Source organism: Podarcis bocagei, assembly GCF_964188305.1.
Source record: "Podarcis bocagei genome assembly, chromosome: 2".
Classification (NCBI taxonomy): Eukaryota; Metazoa; Chordata; class Lepidosauria; order Squamata; family Lacertidae; genus Podarcis; species Podarcis bocagei.
Genome location: NC_138126.1, coordinates 16011574 through 16027792, shown reverse-complemented (window position 1 = coordinate 16027792; position 16219 = coordinate 16011574). Strand labels below are relative to the sequence as shown.

The following is a 16219-nucleotide window of genomic DNA, read 5'->3' as shown; positions in this document are numbered from 1 at the left end:
ATTAACCATTAAGCAAAATAAGGACATGCTTAGGGCAGCGAGGGAAGAGGGGCACCACAGAAATTTCCCATTGCTGGATTTGCCACAGACCACATGGTGCAGCAAAACCATGTTCCACAAAAAAAAGGCTCCCGCAATTGATGAAAAAATTGCATATATTCACATAATAGTAGTAGTAGTAGTAGTAATACTGTAATAGTAATAATAAATGATATATGGTTTACTATTGTTTCTATTTTGAATTGGATATATGTGAGGGCACCAAAATTTATATATATATATATATATATGCACATTTTTAATACTCACATCCCAGATTCCCTCCACTCACCACCAATTATACAACTTTCATACCTATCACTGCATACAACTAAATACCTGGTGACTCCCCTTCTCCCCTTCCCCTGGTTTCTTTGCTTTTCTACTAAATCGGGTATTCCAAATCTTTAATCTTCACATTTCTTCCTCTGTTAATTTCTGTTAGCTCCTATCCTGCTGGATTTCCTCAATACCTGCTGGGTTATTTACTTGTTTATACTGGCTCTTAAAATATTCAATAAACATTTTCCAATCCTCCTTGTATCCTCTATCATCCTTTTCTCTTATCCTATCTGTTATACCTGCCAATTCAGCATACTCTTCCTTGCCACTCCTCCTTAGTAGGCGCCATACTTGTTCTTCACCTTTGTGCCAATACGATTCTAGCCACAGTGGTGGCACATAATAATAAATTATTTTGTTTCTTAGGGACTTCTGTTGCTACCATTCCCAAGAGGAATGCCCCAGGCTTTGAGGGAAAGGTGTTTTTTTAATATCTTTTTTAACTCATTGTAAATTACTTCCCAGAATTCCCTAATTACAGGACCACAACATGTGGAAAAAAGGTCCCTCTACACTAGCATCTTAGATTACGTAAACTTCAGGTTGCAAAAGCGGCAATCCTGGAAGTATTTGACCCAGTTTCGCCCCGTGCACATGCGCAGAAGCGGTCTACCGCCGCGCTCACGCGTATAACAGTGATCCTTGGGTTGTGAAAACCTTAGGATCCGGCTGGACCTCTGGACCGGATCCCTTTTGCAGCCGGAAGTACCACTGTACTTAATTGCATTTCCAGCATTTGCTTTTTTCTGTTTTAAATATTTTCACTAGTTTGGGCAGGTGTTAAGTACCATCATCTGTGGGTCATTTTCACCATATATATTTTTAGTGCATAACACGCCATTAGATTCATATTTACTGTCCATAAATTCTCCCATAGCTCATAATTAATATTATGACCCACATCCTGGGCCACCAAAATCTGAGGGCCTCTAAACATAACTGTCAACTTTTCCCTTTTCTTGTGAGGATTCCTATATAGGGATTCCTAATAAGGAAATTTCCCTTAAAAAAAGGGAAACGTTGACAGCTATGCCTCTAAAGAACTTAATCCAGCCCTGATTGTATGGAAATTCTATTGATTTAAGAGGGAGCAGCATTCTTGAGATTGTATCAGGTCTTAAATCTGTCTCCTGGTTAAAGTGACTTCTCTTTCCTTCCCTCACAACCCCACCGAATCCCCAACAGAACATATAACTCTGGACCCGGACACAGCTCATCCCAACCTCATCCTGTCTGAAGATCGCAAAAGCTTGAGATGGGGAGATGAGTGTCAAGAACGGCCGGACAACCCGGAGAGATTCGACAAGACGCCTTTTGTGCTGGGGCGCGAGGGGTTTACATCGGGCAGACACTTCTGGGAATTTGCTGTGGGAAGCGACGGAGGGTGGGCCGTGGGGGTCACCAGGAAGTCTCTGAGCAGAAAGGGTGTGCTGTCCTTGAATTCGAAGGAAGGGATCTGGGCTGTGGGGAAGCTGGGCAGTAGATACTCTGCCACCAACAACCCCCACTATTCTCCTCTGACCCTGAGCGGGGAGCTCAAGAGGATCCGAGTTTTTCTGAACATTGAAGGGGGTCGGGTGGCCTTTTTCGACGCTGACAGTGGAGTTCCCCTCTTCACCTTCTCGGGGGCCTCATTTTCTGGAGAGACTCTTCTGCCTTTGGTTTTTCTCAGGGACAAAGCCCACCTCACTCTGTCACCTAGAGATGGCAAGCTCTCCCTCACAGGCCAGGATGATATTGCTCTGTTGGGATCCTGATAATTATTTGGTTGAATGTGAGAACGTACTCCTCAGGGCGCCTTATTTATAGGTCTGAGAGAACCAGGCCCCAGATTCAAGGACATATACCCTTTGTGGGCCCAAGTAGTAGTAGGAGAGAGAGAGCAGCTGTTACTTAGTGCTTAATAATAATAATAAACTATTCTGTTTAAGACCCAGGACTCATTCCAGGGTTTTGAGGAACTCTTCAAGTGTCTGTGGTTATGGCTGCTATCTTTATTTACCCAAACTGCAATGTTCAAAGTTCTAGTTCAGGCATATTGTGGCGAAGAGCAACACCACCTCCTTTATTTTGCTCCCTGGTGTACTTCATGGTGGAACCAGGCTTGTAAAGACTTAATTGATGCTTTCCCCCAGGAGTGACTATTAATACCGCACATTAATTATATTACTTTGATTAGTTATATATATTGGTCCAAATACAGAACTGAAAAAGGAAACATGAGCTTCTATTCGGAGGGAATCTGAGAATTCCCTATTCCTGCTATACCTTTATGTCTTAAAGAGGCAGTAATTGCGCAGCATGGTCGTTGAGAAGATCCATATATCTGTTCTCACCCCTGATCTTAATTTCTATTTTTCTTCTCTCCCTGCCTACCTCACAAAATGTTTACAAGCTGTTGGTGAGATGGAGTGGAAAGAAAACATTCGTAGTTTCTGAAATATACTCAGAGTCGAGTGTGAATTTCATGCTCTTTATTCAGCTCATAGTAGCAATGAATGAAACTTTCCCTAAAATGTCTAGCTATATATACATTATTTACACAATGGGCCCTGCGTGATTGGCTAATTCCGGGCTGCTCCTGTAGGCCAATCAGGTTGCGGATTCACGTCCTCCAGAAGCTGATTCACTGCTCCTGCAGGCCAATCAGGTCGCTGATTCACTTCCACCTGGAGCTGGATTGGGTGGCCCCTACGAACCAATCAGACTGCTGCATTCTGGATCCTATTGTTCTAGGATTCAGCTCAGTACATTACAGTTTCTACGCAGGCAGACCAACATGACATTCTAGGCAAAACACCTTTCTCCAAAGAGGCCTACATATTTGTTGTTTAGCAAGCACCAAATGAGATGTATCCTGTGAGAGAAAGGGATACCTATTTTGAAGCAGGTATAGGTAAATCTGATTGATGCAAGGGAACATTATTTCACAGTGGGAGAATACATCCCCATGTATTTGGTTGTTGCATAATACTGGGTCCCCAGTATGGCAGCTGTGGGTCCCTGGAGGTCCCTCCTGATTTTCATTTTTTTTTTTTAATGTCTTGGGTTGGTTGGGGAGGTTTCTTGTTTCGGTGAGGAGCATTAGCTATTTTGGTCTGTGTTTTATTTGTTTGGGGGGTTATATATGAGTGTTTTGCCTTGGGGGCAGTGAGCATCACTGCTTTCCCCCCTGTGAAATGGGTATTTTTTGGTGCCAGCAACAGATTCATTGATTTAACCTCTGTGATAAGGTGGAATAGGTGAACTGCAGCTGAGCAGATCCAGATATTAATCTGCAGAGAGAACCTCTGATTACTCCTTTGCATAATGTATAATAAACATGTTTTGATGATGTTTTAAATGTGTACAGATGTTTACTTGTATTTTAAAAAGGGTTCTCTTTGCATGGTTTTTGTGTCACACTTCAGCCTCACAAAAATGTCTGTCTTATTCTTCCTCTGTCGAACTCTGGGAGGGTGGAATCCCTGAATGCTCCTTTCCCAATTTTGTGTTGCAACAACCATGTGAGAAGAGGGGGTTGCCCAAGGCCACCTACAGAACACCAGGAGCTGAGCAAAATTGGGAAGCTGACTTCACTGTTCCTGTTCCTACATGCCACAATTTTGAAACAAAACTCACTACAGTGGTACCTCGGGTTACAGACGCTTCAGGTTACAGACTCCGCTAACCCAGAAATAGTGCTTCAGGTTAAGAACTTTGCTTCAGGATGAGAACAGAAATCGTGCGGCGGCAGTGGAAGGCCCCATTAGCTAAAGTGGTACCTCAGGTTAAGAACAGTTTCAGGTTAAGAACTGACCTCCAGAACGAATTAAGTTCTTAACCTGAGGTACCACTGTATTTAAAACAAAACTAGTGTGTTAGGTAGAATTAAGAGTAAATTTGGTGGTAACATTATTCCATCTCCAGAACACACTATGTCGGGGGAACACTTCAACCTATTAGAAAAAGAGCCTCATTTTGGGGGGAACTGAGCGAGGGGCGAGAGAGAAGCAGGGAGAAAGAAACGTGTCTCAAAATGGCCATTTTACAAGAACTAGAATCATCCATGCACGATGCGTTTTTAAAGTGTTTTGAAGGAAAACATGGAACGGGTTGCAAGAGAGCTTTCCCTGCTTGTGTTTCCATTCAGCAGCATAAGGCCTGCAATAGTGCAGGGAGAAAACACCAGAGCCTCCTTCATGAACACACACACTCTTGGCAAATGTTTTATTTTATCATTCATTCTGATCTGGACAGAAACTCCATCTAAGCCTGGTAGATATCTTGGGTCTCCTTAAGTAATTATTGTTGGCTGGCAAGGAAAAATAAGAGGAGAGTTCCTGGATGCCAAGGTCCAAGTCTGGGGCAGGTACTCTTTGGGGAGATAACTCCAGCAGAGATTTAAAACTGCAAAATATGCTGCAAAATAAAGCATGGAAATACAGGTTGTTAGACCTTTACAATATGCCATTCTAAGTTCCTTCTAAAGTTCCCCTCTTCCCCTAGCATAGAAAAAGACCACACGTCTGGTAAGTTAAAAATTGGTTTACTTACAAACTCTTCAGAGGTCAGGTTCATGTGTTTTTCCATACATCAGTCAGAAAACACAGGCAGCAAAACCTGGCGTCGTTACAATGGTGAAAGCTCCTAAGTTATTGGTATAGGAACTCAAGAGTGGATTCTAACAGCCATGTGGCCTGAGCTTCAGCAGCCAGCTCTGACCTTACACACTGAGCTTCTCAGGTAGACTGATGTTGAATAAAGGCTTTGATTATATTCTTCCAAAAGAATGCCCTAGCTAAGCCTGGCAGGACAGCTTACTCTATCGCATTAACCCTTTAGTACATTAACTAGACTTAAGCATGTTGGTTATATGAGGTTGGCTATCCCACAATTCAGGGACACAGGTGGCGCTGTGGGTTAAACCACAGAGCCTAGGACTTGCCGATCAGAAGGTTGGTGGTTCGAATCCCTGCGATGGGGTGAGCTCACATTTCTCGGTCCCTGCTGCTGCCAACCTAGCAGTTCGAAAGCACATCAAAGTGCAAGTATATAAATAGGTACCGCTCCGGCGGGAAGGTAAACGGCGTTTCTGTGCGCTGCTCTGGTTCGCCAGAAGCAGCTTAGTCATGCTGGCCACATGACCTGGAAGCTATCTGCGGACAAACGCCAGCTCCCTCGGCCAATAAAGCGAGATGAGCACCGGAACCCCAGAGTCGGCCACGACTGCACCTAATGGTCAGGGGTCCCTTTACCTTTCATCCCACAATTCTGAGGTGGGCTTTCTCTTTCACCCAAAACACAGGAAGGAGGGTCTCATCAGAGAAGGAGGCTCCCAAGAATGTGTAGATCAGGGCTCCTGTTTCAGCATTGAAAAAAGACACTTGCTTCCCTTGATAGTCTAGAGTCACTCGGATCCTCTCCGGCTCCCCACTCAGAGGAAGGTAATCAGGAGGGTTTAAGACGCAATACCCATGATTAATCTTTCCTACAGCCCAGAATCCTTTCTCGGGACTGAAGGGAAAGAAGCCCTTTCTCCTCACAGACTTCCTGGCGACCCCTAAAGCCCACATCCCCTCCCCTCCCACAATGACTTCCCAGAAATGTCTCCCTGCTGTGAATCCCTCACACCCCAGCACCGAAGTCAGTTTGTTGAATCTCTCAATGTTGTTGGGCAGTTCTTGCTGCTTGTTTCCCCGTTCCACCTTTTTACCGCCCTCAGACAGGATGAGCAGAGGATGCGCTGTGTCTGGATCCATAATTATATCTGCTGTTGTAAAGTGATGTGGGGGAGGGAGAAGAGGAAAAGAGAAGGAGAGGCAGAATCAGTCTGAGAGACAGACAGGTATCTGGATACATAAAACATCCCAGGAATCACAATCCATCTCAAATCAGCAAGATTTTCTTGCGTTGCATGAAGGACTGGGATTCTCCTTTCCTCCTTCCAAGACTTGCCCACAATAAATTTCAGTGAATTGGGTTTCTTTTCTTTTTTTTAATGTTTAAAATTTTTATTTTTTTACCAACAACCGAAATACAAACAGTGCAACCCCCCAGGCGGCTGATACATCGGGTATACATAATCAACAATAATATTCAAATCAACCATATCTACAATTTTATATACTCCTCCATCCATAAGGTTTATTTAACTTTTAACATTTTAATTGCCCCAAATTGTTCAAACCTACCCAAATAATTCAATATCTTCTCAAACCAATCCTCCTCTTTCTCACTGACCTTAAATCCTTTCATTCTGTGTATTTTCACAGTTAGATATTCTAAAATTATAATATTATTCTGTTTTTCCTCCATTGGTTCACCCCTAGCTCTTCTGCATTTTCCCAGTTACTCACTATAACCTTTCTGGCTGCAGTTACCATCAATTCTACCCATTTACATTCCTCTTTTGTTTTAACTCAGTGCTACTCAGACTAATAAGAACCATTAATTTAGATATTCCCACCTTCCTACCCACAATTCCTTATATTTCTATGACAATCTGTTTCCAAAATTCATTAACTAATGGACAATCCCACCACATATGAATCGGGTTTCTGTTGTCGAAATATTTATAATGTGCCCCTTGTGTCTATCAAGCTGTCTTCTACAAGAAGCAAAGCCACCTAGAAAACATTTACTCAGCTCTTCTGTGTGAGCAAGTGTCAGTCATCTGACATCAGCTGAGTGATAGGTGGATGGTCCCACCCCCTTGTCATGGCTGATCCACAAGGATGGGAGAAGACAGTATCCAGCAAAGCAGCACAGAGCTGGATTGTAAGCTGTTTTTATATTAAGTCCATATTCAATCCATCCAAATTGATGAAGGACACAATTTGGGGTCTATTTTTTTCAGAAATCTCCTTCATCACCACTTCTCAACATTTGGATACATGTTTACAAGGCCACCACATGTGCCAGTAGGTTCCTTTTCTGCCACAACCCCTCTAAATCTAAATTATCGTTAGGGCTCATAACGATAATAAAGCAATTGGTGTTTCCGAAGTCTGCAGAACAGACTGTTAGATGCCAACAAAACAGCAGTCTCCATTCCTTCCCCAAGTGTCATCCTCCATAGAAAATTTACCTTTCTGAAACTGTTGTCTCATTAACAGAGTGTCTGTGGGAAAAATAAAGATATAAATCAGAAGCTCTACGAGGTTGCGCCAAAAATAAATATTGTAAAAAACAATCACTTTGCAACAAATCCTCTCTTGTTTCCTTCTTTGGAGTAAAATATAAAGTGGAACATGTAATTAACAACCAGAAAAGCATATGGAAGACAGATTAAAGTTAACTAAAAATGTGTAACTCAGAAGTGGCAAAGTGTACTTAACACCAACAGCATAAAATAAGCAGGCCATTGATTTACTAAAGCCATAAAGTGGTACCTTGGTTCTCGAATGACTTAGTTGTCAAACAAATCGGCTCCCGAATGCCGCAAACCCAGAAGTAAGTGTTCTGGTTTGCGAACGGTTCTTCGAAACCAAACATCCGACTCGGTTTCCGCTTGAGTGCAGAAAGCTCCTGCAGCCAATCGGAAGCCACGTCTTGGTTTTCGAATGGTTTCGGGAGTTGAACAGACTCCCAGAACGGATTAAGTTTGAGAAACAAGGTACCACTGTATTAAAAACTTGGAAATGGAGAAAGGTAAAGATACTGCCCAGTATTCACTGCTCATTCCGCAAGTTCTCATTCTTATCCAGGGTTTATCAGGATAGGAGTTGTGATTCTGTTGCTATGGAGTGGGATGGGTATTTTGCCCAAAAATGTTTCTGTAATGGAATGCAACCCTTGACAGAAAGGGAATGGAGGGAGATCTTTTCCAGGATGCAGAAACTTGAAATGTGGTCATTCACAGCAAAAGTCAGGATATGAGAACAAGCTTCACTTGGCTCCCTCTGAAGCTCTTTTCGGCAGCTGTCAGTATCGTACAGTGAAATGAGCTTTGATATGGGCAGAAAGGAAGTCTAAAGATGATCCCCGCCTGAGAGGAATACCAGAGAGCCAGGATGAGGACATTTCGACAAAATTATTAAAAGCCCTGGCGGACTGGTTGGGGGTTCAGGAGGAGGACTTATCACTTGATATTGATAAAATCTTCAGGATAAAACTGCATAAACCTAAAACCAAAAAAGGACCAGGAGACTGCCTGGTCTTCGTGAAATGAGCTTTGATATGGGCAGAAAGGAAGTCTAAAGATGATCTGGGCTTGCAATTATTATGAGGATTGGAATTCAGTGTGGGTAGAGGAGATTACAATGGTACCTCGGGTTACATATGCTTCAGGTTACATACGCTTCAGGTTGCAGACTCCCCTAACCCAGAAATAGTGCTTCAGATTAAGAACTTTGCTTCAGGATGAGAACAGAAATCGTGCTCCAGCGGCGCGGCTGCAGCAAGAGGCCCCATTAGCTAAAGTGGTGCTTCAGGTTAAGAACAGTTTCAGGTTAAGAACAGACCTCTGGAACAAATTAAGTACTTAACCCGAGGTACCACTGTATTTGTAAATGTAAACTGACACATGTTAGAGCAGAACACCTAGGCTTTGCTATATGCTTAGTGCAAATGGCCTTGATTTGTGGCAACGTATATAGGGCATTCTGGGTGAAAATGGTGTCTTGGCCCCTGAAAAGGAAGCTTTGCTGGTGCTACTGCTGTCTGTAGAAAGAACAATATAAAATATGATAAGAACCTGACACATTAATTTTGGAAGTCAAATAATGCCTGGCACAAAATCCTTGCAGTCATTCTTCATTACCTTTGAATTGTTTCATAAGTTCCTCCAGAGAGGGATTTTTATAATGGAATTCTCTGATCCTCTGCTTCAGCTCTGGAGGGAAGGCCACTGGATTCACAAGTGTCTCCATTTTCTCACTCCTGGTGGAGAAAAACAATGTTAACTCCTAGTAAAGGTAAAGGGACCCCTGACCATTAGGTCCAGTCGTGGCCGACTCTGGGGTTGCGGCGCTCATCTTGCTTTATTGGCCGAGGGAGCCGGCGTACAGCTTCCAAGTCATGTGGCCAGCATGACTAAGCCACTTCTGGCGAACCAGAGCAGCGCACGGAAACGCCGTTTACTTTCCCGCCGGAGCGGTACCTATTTATCTACTTGCACTTTCACGTGCTTTCGAACTGCTAGGTTGGCAGGAGCAGGGACCGAGCAACGGGAGCTCACTCCGTTGTGGGGATTCAAACCGCAGACCTTCTGATCGGCAAGTCCTAGGCTCTGTGGTTTAACCCACAGCGCCATCCGCGTCCCTTGTGGCAGTTTGGACTCTAAAGCCAGATACCTGAGGGCCAAAAGGTCTCTGCATCTCCCCACATGTATCTACTGAAAGATCACTTGTCATGTGCTACCACCCTGCTCAGGCCATCTCTGCTCCAACTTCACTGTGTAATGACAGCACATCACAGTTTATTTCTCTGTTTGACCCCCCCCCCCCAGTGAGATGTGGAGAAGAGAAAGATGGCGGTTGCTGTTGGCAAAACTGAGGTGTTCCTTATAACCTCCGTCCTGAACCTGAGTGGCACCTTGAAGTTGCAAATGAATATAGTCCACCCCCTTGTGAGTAGCCCCACCGCATGGATGCCCCGTGAGACAGGTGTGCGCATGGAACTGTGTGGGTTGTCCCCTGGGTGGGTTGCTGCTAGAATGACTGAACTGGCCTCTCTTGGTTGGAGCTAACGTCCCAGTTGCCCTAAAGAAAGTCTGCGGATTTTGTGTGAGAGACCAACAGCTTCCTCTTTGTGACAGTTAAACTCAAATATTTGTTTCCTGAGGTAATGAGGAGTTGAAAGGGACCTTGGCTTTGACAAGCTACATATATTTTGAAAACTGGTTTTAGAGCAGAGGTTCAGCAGGACCTTCCACAGATGTACAACTAATTCAAATTATTTGTCCAAAGCCCATCCAGGGGACCCCCAAGTTGCCTTTGGACCTAGGCGATGAGCAAACGGAGAAGGCAATGTTGCTTCAGACACCTGTTTTATTGAGTGGGTTTTTTTTGTGGAGTCTCCCCTCCTTGCAATTGAGAGTGGACAGGGAAATAGTGACGGGGAAGGGAAGCAAGGGAGGCGGTGACTGGTGGCAGCAGGATACCTACCGTGAGTGAGATCCACTTACCTTGGCAAGGTTCTTCCAACGTCCTAGAAGGAAAGAGAGAGAGAGAGAGGAGAAGGAATTCAATGCCTGCCTCAGGCCATGCTATGAAGATGCCTCAGACCCTGACTAGCATTCACTCTGGCCCTCTGGCCTGCCTAGCAGACACCACACAAGGATTGGGGATGTGAGGGCAGTTTTTGCTACTTTCCCATGGGGGTGGGTGGGAAGCCTACATGAGATAATTAAGTCAACAAGGAAAGTGGTGCCCTTTTAATGACTTGGAAGGTGGTTGACTTAAAACAGGGGAAATTGGGAGAAACCCCTGGGCTGCCCCCAAGAGGGAGAGGAGGAAGATGGCTCCCCAGGGGTGAGGAGAGGAGAGGGCCGTCACAGCCACTGGGGTTGAGGGGAAGGATGTTGCTGTTGTGGCGGTGGCAGTGCCTGTGATGGGGGAGTTATGAGGGGGTGGGTAGTGGTGGTGCTGGTGAGGTGGTGGCAGGGAGGTGGTGAAGAAGAAGAAGAAGAAGAAGAAGAAGAAGAAGAAGAAGAAGAAGAAGAAGAAGAAGAAGAAGGGGAGGAGGAGGAGGAGGAGGAGGAGGAGGAGGAGGAGTTTGGATTTGATATCCCGCTTTATCACTACCCGAAGGAGTCTCAAAGCAGCTAACGATCTCCTTTTCCTTCCTCCCCCACAACAAACACTCTGTGAGGTGAGTGAGGCCGAGAGACTTCAGAGCAGTGTGACTGGCCCAAGGTCACCCAGCAGCTGCATGTGGAGGAGCAGGGAAGCGAACCCGGTTCACCAGATTACGAGTCTACCGCTCTTAACCACTACACCACACTGGCTCTCACCGGTGAGAGGTGCAACAGCTCTTGGGAAGCCTCCACCGCTGTCGACGCTTCCTTGCCCAGCCAGCTACTACCGCCACTTCCTGTGGTGGGTGCTTGGCAATGAGAAGTGGGCATGAGACAGGCCGCACCGCCTCTGGGAGAGCTTGCTCCCAAGGCAAGTTGCTTCACTCTGATGCATAGCTGCCAACTTTTCCCTTTTCTTGCGAGGAATCCTATTTGGAATAAGGGAATTCCCCTTTAAAAAGGGAAACGTTGACAGCTATGCTCTGATGAGAGACCTGGCTCTCAGCTCCACACTCTGCTCCCTTTCCGCTGCTTTTTTTAAGTGAATGAAGCAGTTCAAGGTTTGGAATCAGTCCAAGGCGCCTCTCCCAGACGAGGCTGTTTCTGCCCTAATCTGACCTGCAGGAGATCACTTGCTGGCTGCTGCTGGTGCTTCTCCTCCATCTCCTGCATGATCCTTTCGAGAGAGGAGAGTTTCCAGGAGAGCCTGGCCAGGTGCTCCTCCCTCTTCTTTGCAATCTCCATCTCCACCTCTGCCATCTGAGCCAGAAGAACCTGCTCCTGTTCTTCCAGAAACTGCCGTAATTGTCCGAACATTTCGGCCGTCTTCTGTTTTTCCATTTCTGTTAAAAGCTAAAAGAAGCGTTTGGAAAGAGGAGGAAAAGCAGATGTCTTTAGAACATCAAGAGGTAGGTTATGGGAATCATCATCATCATCATCATCATCTGTTAAATATGTATACTGTTATGTACTGAAGTTCTCACCCTGGGCCAGCAGGGGGATACTGTAGATAGTTATGCAAATAAGGGATCAAAAGTGACGTTCAGTGATTGGATAGTTTTAGAAAATTGTTAGTTACGTTGTACTGGAGCTCTATATAAGCAGGCTGACTGAACCCTTCAGTTCAGTTCTGTCCTGTGAATAAAAAAGAGCTGTTTGAAGAATTGCTGTGTCGTCTGATATGTTCACCCACAACTTAACATATACTGCCCTTCATCTGAAGATCCCAGGGGAGAATTCCACTGGAAGGGCACCTCAGATATTCTACAGACCACAATCAACACCCAGCCTTATTCAGGCACTTCAGTAAACAAGTTGGGATATAGCAGGGACAAGTACTCAAGGCCTGTCCCTTCCCCAATGCCATTTCTGTTACGTTCCAACTCATGGAAGTCAACGTTTTGAGTCTTCTGTGTGTGTCAGATCTTTTCAGACTGTAAGCCTGAGGGCAGGGACCAATCACAGTACTGATTTTTGTAAAGACGGAGAGCCTTTTTGGGCTATAAACACCATAAATAAAATGGGATGGGAACCTACGCAGACATAAAAGTGTTGCTACAAAAGTACTGCCTTCCACATTGCCTTCCACATTCAGCCCCCTCACATATTTACTTTAACACTTAAAGAGGGTGGGTGTTTCCTAAAGATTTACAAGAGCCCAACCTTAGAAAGGCCTTTCATTAAGAATTTTTACAGGAGACCAGGGGTGGATCTACATTGATCTGCTAAACTTTTTTAAAAAAACTATAACGTTCCATAATCCTGAATTGCAATTTTCCATTATTGGAGGCTCGCTCTGGCGTCACATTTTAATAACACATTTTAAAGTTATAAACGACGAGTGCAGATCTGCCCCAGGACAATTCCAAACAACAGATAGCTCTGCAAAGCAGGACAGAAGAACTTTTGGGATGCCTCCATTTTATATTACTCCAGAAAAGAATCATATTTGTTGATTCAAGTACTTGTTCCCCTTGCAGCAGTAGTTGAAAATGAAGCAACGCTTACAAGCAGGTCTCTGCTTTCTCTTTCCGTGTCGGCTTTATATGCCAGAATTTTCTCTCTCTCTTTCCTCAGTACCTCCAGGCGAGTACAGATCAGATCCTGAGGAGAAAATAAGAGCTCAAGTGGCTGGGTGAGAAAGAGGAGAGAGGAGGTGAAAAAGAGGCTTGTTTGCTTCCTGCCATCCCTTCCAGTGTCTGGGGATACCTCTGGCCTTACAGCCTCTGGAAACAGACACAGACCATCAGGTAATAATTATGAACATAAGAAGAGCCTGCTGGATCAAGCCAATGGATCAGACCAGCCTCCTCTTCTCACAGTGGCCAACTACAAATGTCTGCGGGAATGTGACACTAGTTTTACTTCAGTAGCACATTCACAGCACAGGGGGGAAGACAGAACACAAAATGAATACAGTGGTACCTCTGGTTGCGAACGGGATCCATTCCGGAGCCCCGTTCGCAACATGAGCAGAACGCAACCCGTGTCTCCACGTGCGTGGGTCGTGATTCACCGCTTCTGCGCATGCGCATGACATCATTTTGAGCATCTGCGCATGCATGAGCGGTGAAACCCGGAAGTAACCCTTTCCGGTACTTCCAGGTTGCCATGGGACGCAACCTGAAAAGACGTAACCTGAACCGAACGTAACAAGAGGTATGTCTGTACATACACAGAGACACACTGACACACTCCCCTGTTTGCAGGTAGGGCCCCAAAGGACTGCGAAAAAGTGGGAAGGAGTCAGCGGCAGGTGAGAGATCAACCCCAAGCAGTTGAGGGAGCTTGTTGTTGATGGCATCCCTGTCTCGGGAGACAATGGAGGAGTGCACCTTCGGGGGTGAAATCAAACTGTGGGAGTGTTACAGTGCCTGCTGTGGCTGTAGATGCAGGAGAGACATGTTTTGTTGCAGCCAGGGCAGATGAAGGCCTCCAGTTTTGCTGTTACAAATGCACCATGGCATTTCTTCTCTCTGCATCCCTCCCAGCAGTCATTCCTCCTCTAGTCACTGCAATGGATACACAACCTGACTCTCTTGATCGTCTGCAAGGGATTCCCAGACAGTGGGGTTAATGTTGCCAGCCTTCATGCCACATTTGCAGACATCTTTGTAACCCATAGTTGGTCTGCCAACTGGCCTAGGGCCTGGAGCCAGCTCCCCACAGAGCACAAGGGCATTACACCCCCTTCCTGTTTCTCTATTGTGGATAGGAATTGAGTGAAAAAAGTAAGGTTGACATGATTTTTTTGAGACATGGCGGAAGAGAGGGCACTTGTCACTTGCCAGGCAAAAAAACATTCAACTATAACCAGGCCTTTGGCTTATTAATATTCAATGACCTTTTGAAAGTGTTTGTGGGAGAAGGGTTACTGGTTTGTTTTTGTTGAGGGTAGGTAGCCGTGTTGGTCTGCTGTAGTCGAAACAAACAAATAAACAAACAAAATTCCTTCCAGTAGCACCTTAGAGACTAACTGACCAACTAAGATACCTGAAGAAGTGTGCATGCACACAAAAGCTCATACCAATAACAAACTTAGTTGGTCTCTAAGGTGCTACTGGAAGGAATTTTTTTAAAAAATTGGTTTGTTTTTGTTCTTGTTTTTATTATGTATTTTTTGTTCTCGTTTTGTATTTTGATGTTATGAACCATCCTGTGATTTTCGTATGAAGGGTGGTGTACAAATTAATTAATTGGATTAATTGATTGATATAATAAATCATCATCATCAGCATATGTTATCTGGGTGGAGCTAGTTAGAAAGTTCCATTGAATGTATATGTTTAGCTGTTGGAACTTCCTGAGTTTAGTTGTTCATCTGATAGCGCTTAAGATTGTTTTCCAGTCCCCTTGCTTTCCCTTCTTGCCACGGGTCACCCAAAAAATCCTCTCTCTGAGGCTGACTGTTTCCACTTTGGTACCCTGGCACCAATTGGGAGCCTAGCAGGGAGGGAAAGAGTTAATATAAGGCTTCCCCATGCATTTATTTGCATACCAATATGCAAGAATGTAAACGGGTGAATCCACAGAAAACTTCCCATAAAAAGGCATCAACAGCTATTCCAACACACCACTAAGATCCAGAATGATTTCCTCCTACCTTGTTTCCATGTTCCTTGGATTTATCGCATGCCCCACAGATGAGGGGCTTGTGGTCTTTGCGGGAGAGTTTCTGGGGCTCCTGGAGCATCTCACAGACTCCCTGCTCTCCTCCTTCCCCCTTTCCGCCCTGGAGGTTGAGCTTCCTGGCTATTTCCACCACATTTGCCAGCTGCCGGTTGGGCTGGACGCTGTTCCGCTGAGCCGCATATCTGCACTGAGGACACGACGCCCCAGTTTCCAGCTCCCCCCAGTATCGGGTCAGGCAGGCTCGGCAGAAGTTGTGCCCACACCCTGAGATGATCACTGGATCCTGGAAATATTCCAGGCAGATGGGGCAAGTGGCTTCATGGTAGAGATCCTGGATGGGATTTGCACCACCACCAGCAGCAGCAGCCATGGCTGTGAATGACGCTGGAATGAAATCATCAACACAGCCAACGACCAGCCTCTTAAAGGGGCCTCCTGTTTAAATGATGGGCACGAATGAAGAAACATTTAGGAAATTCTGTCTATATGTTACAACTCAGCCATTATTTTAAAATTAAAGCCAACAAATTTTTCCAGCAAAGCCCCCATGCACACCTTTAAGAAGGCTGATCGCCGAAGAATTGATGCTTTTGAATTCTGGTGTTGGAGGAGACTCTTGAGAGTCCCATGGACTGCAAGAAGATCAAACCTCTCCATTCTGAAGGAAATCAGCCCTGAGTGCTCACTGGAAGGACAGATCCTGAAGCTGAGGCTCCAATACTTTGGCCACCTCATGAGAAGAGAAGACTCCCTGGAAAAGACCCTGATGCTGGGAAAGATGGAGGGCGCAAGGAAAAGGGGACGACAGAGGACAAGATGGTTGGACAGTGTTCTCGAAGCTACCAGCATGAGTTTGACCAAACTGTGGGAAGCAGTGGAAGACAGGAGTGCCTGGCGTGCTCTGGCCCAGGGGGTCACAAAGAGTCGGACATGACTAAACAACTGAACAACAACAACACCTTCCCAGCTGTCAGTCACTGCACACAG

General features: G+C 45.2%; 2 protein-coding genes across 4 annotated transcripts in view; one reads left to right on the top strand and one right to left on the bottom strand.

Moving 5' to 3' along the window:
- LOC308579775 (uncharacterized protein) overlaps positions 1 to 2344 on the top strand; it is a 78374-nt gene extending 76030 nt beyond the window's left edge. Inside the window, exon 22 of the mRNA XM_081180708.1 lies at positions 1567 to 2344. Within this exon, the coding sequence (XP_081036834.1) occupies positions 1567 to 2138 (572 nt within the window). The 3' untranslated portion in view covers positions 2139 to 2344. The remainder of the gene's footprint in view (positions 1 to 1566) is intronic.
- A 2549-nt stretch (positions 2345 to 4893) lies between these two features.
- On the bottom strand, positions 4894 to 15709 carry LOC308580835 (zinc finger protein RFP-like). 3 transcript variants are annotated; one of them, XM_081183053.1, is made up of 7 exons: positions 15204 to 15709; positions 13109 to 13204; positions 11720 to 11953; positions 10490 to 10512; positions 9125 to 9243; positions 7451 to 7483; positions 4894 to 6130 (listed from the first exon to the last, which is right to left on the bottom strand). In XM_081183053.1, exons 1-7 carry the CDS (start codon positions 15600 to 15602, stop codon positions 5622 to 5624), a joined length of 1413 nt encoding a protein of 470 aa, XP_081039179.1. In that variant the 5' UTR covers positions 15603 to 15709; the 3' UTR covers positions 4894 to 5621. The 3 variants fall into 3 exon arrangements, with proteins under 3 accessions (XP_081039179.1, XP_081039177.1, XP_081039178.1); XM_081183051.1 differs by having other exon boundaries at positions 4894 to 6133; positions 15204 to 15706; XM_081183052.1 differs by lacking the exon at positions 10490 to 10512 and having other exon boundaries at positions 4894 to 6133; positions 9125 to 9266; positions 15204 to 15708.
- Between the last annotated feature and the right edge of the window lie 510 nt (positions 15710 to 16219).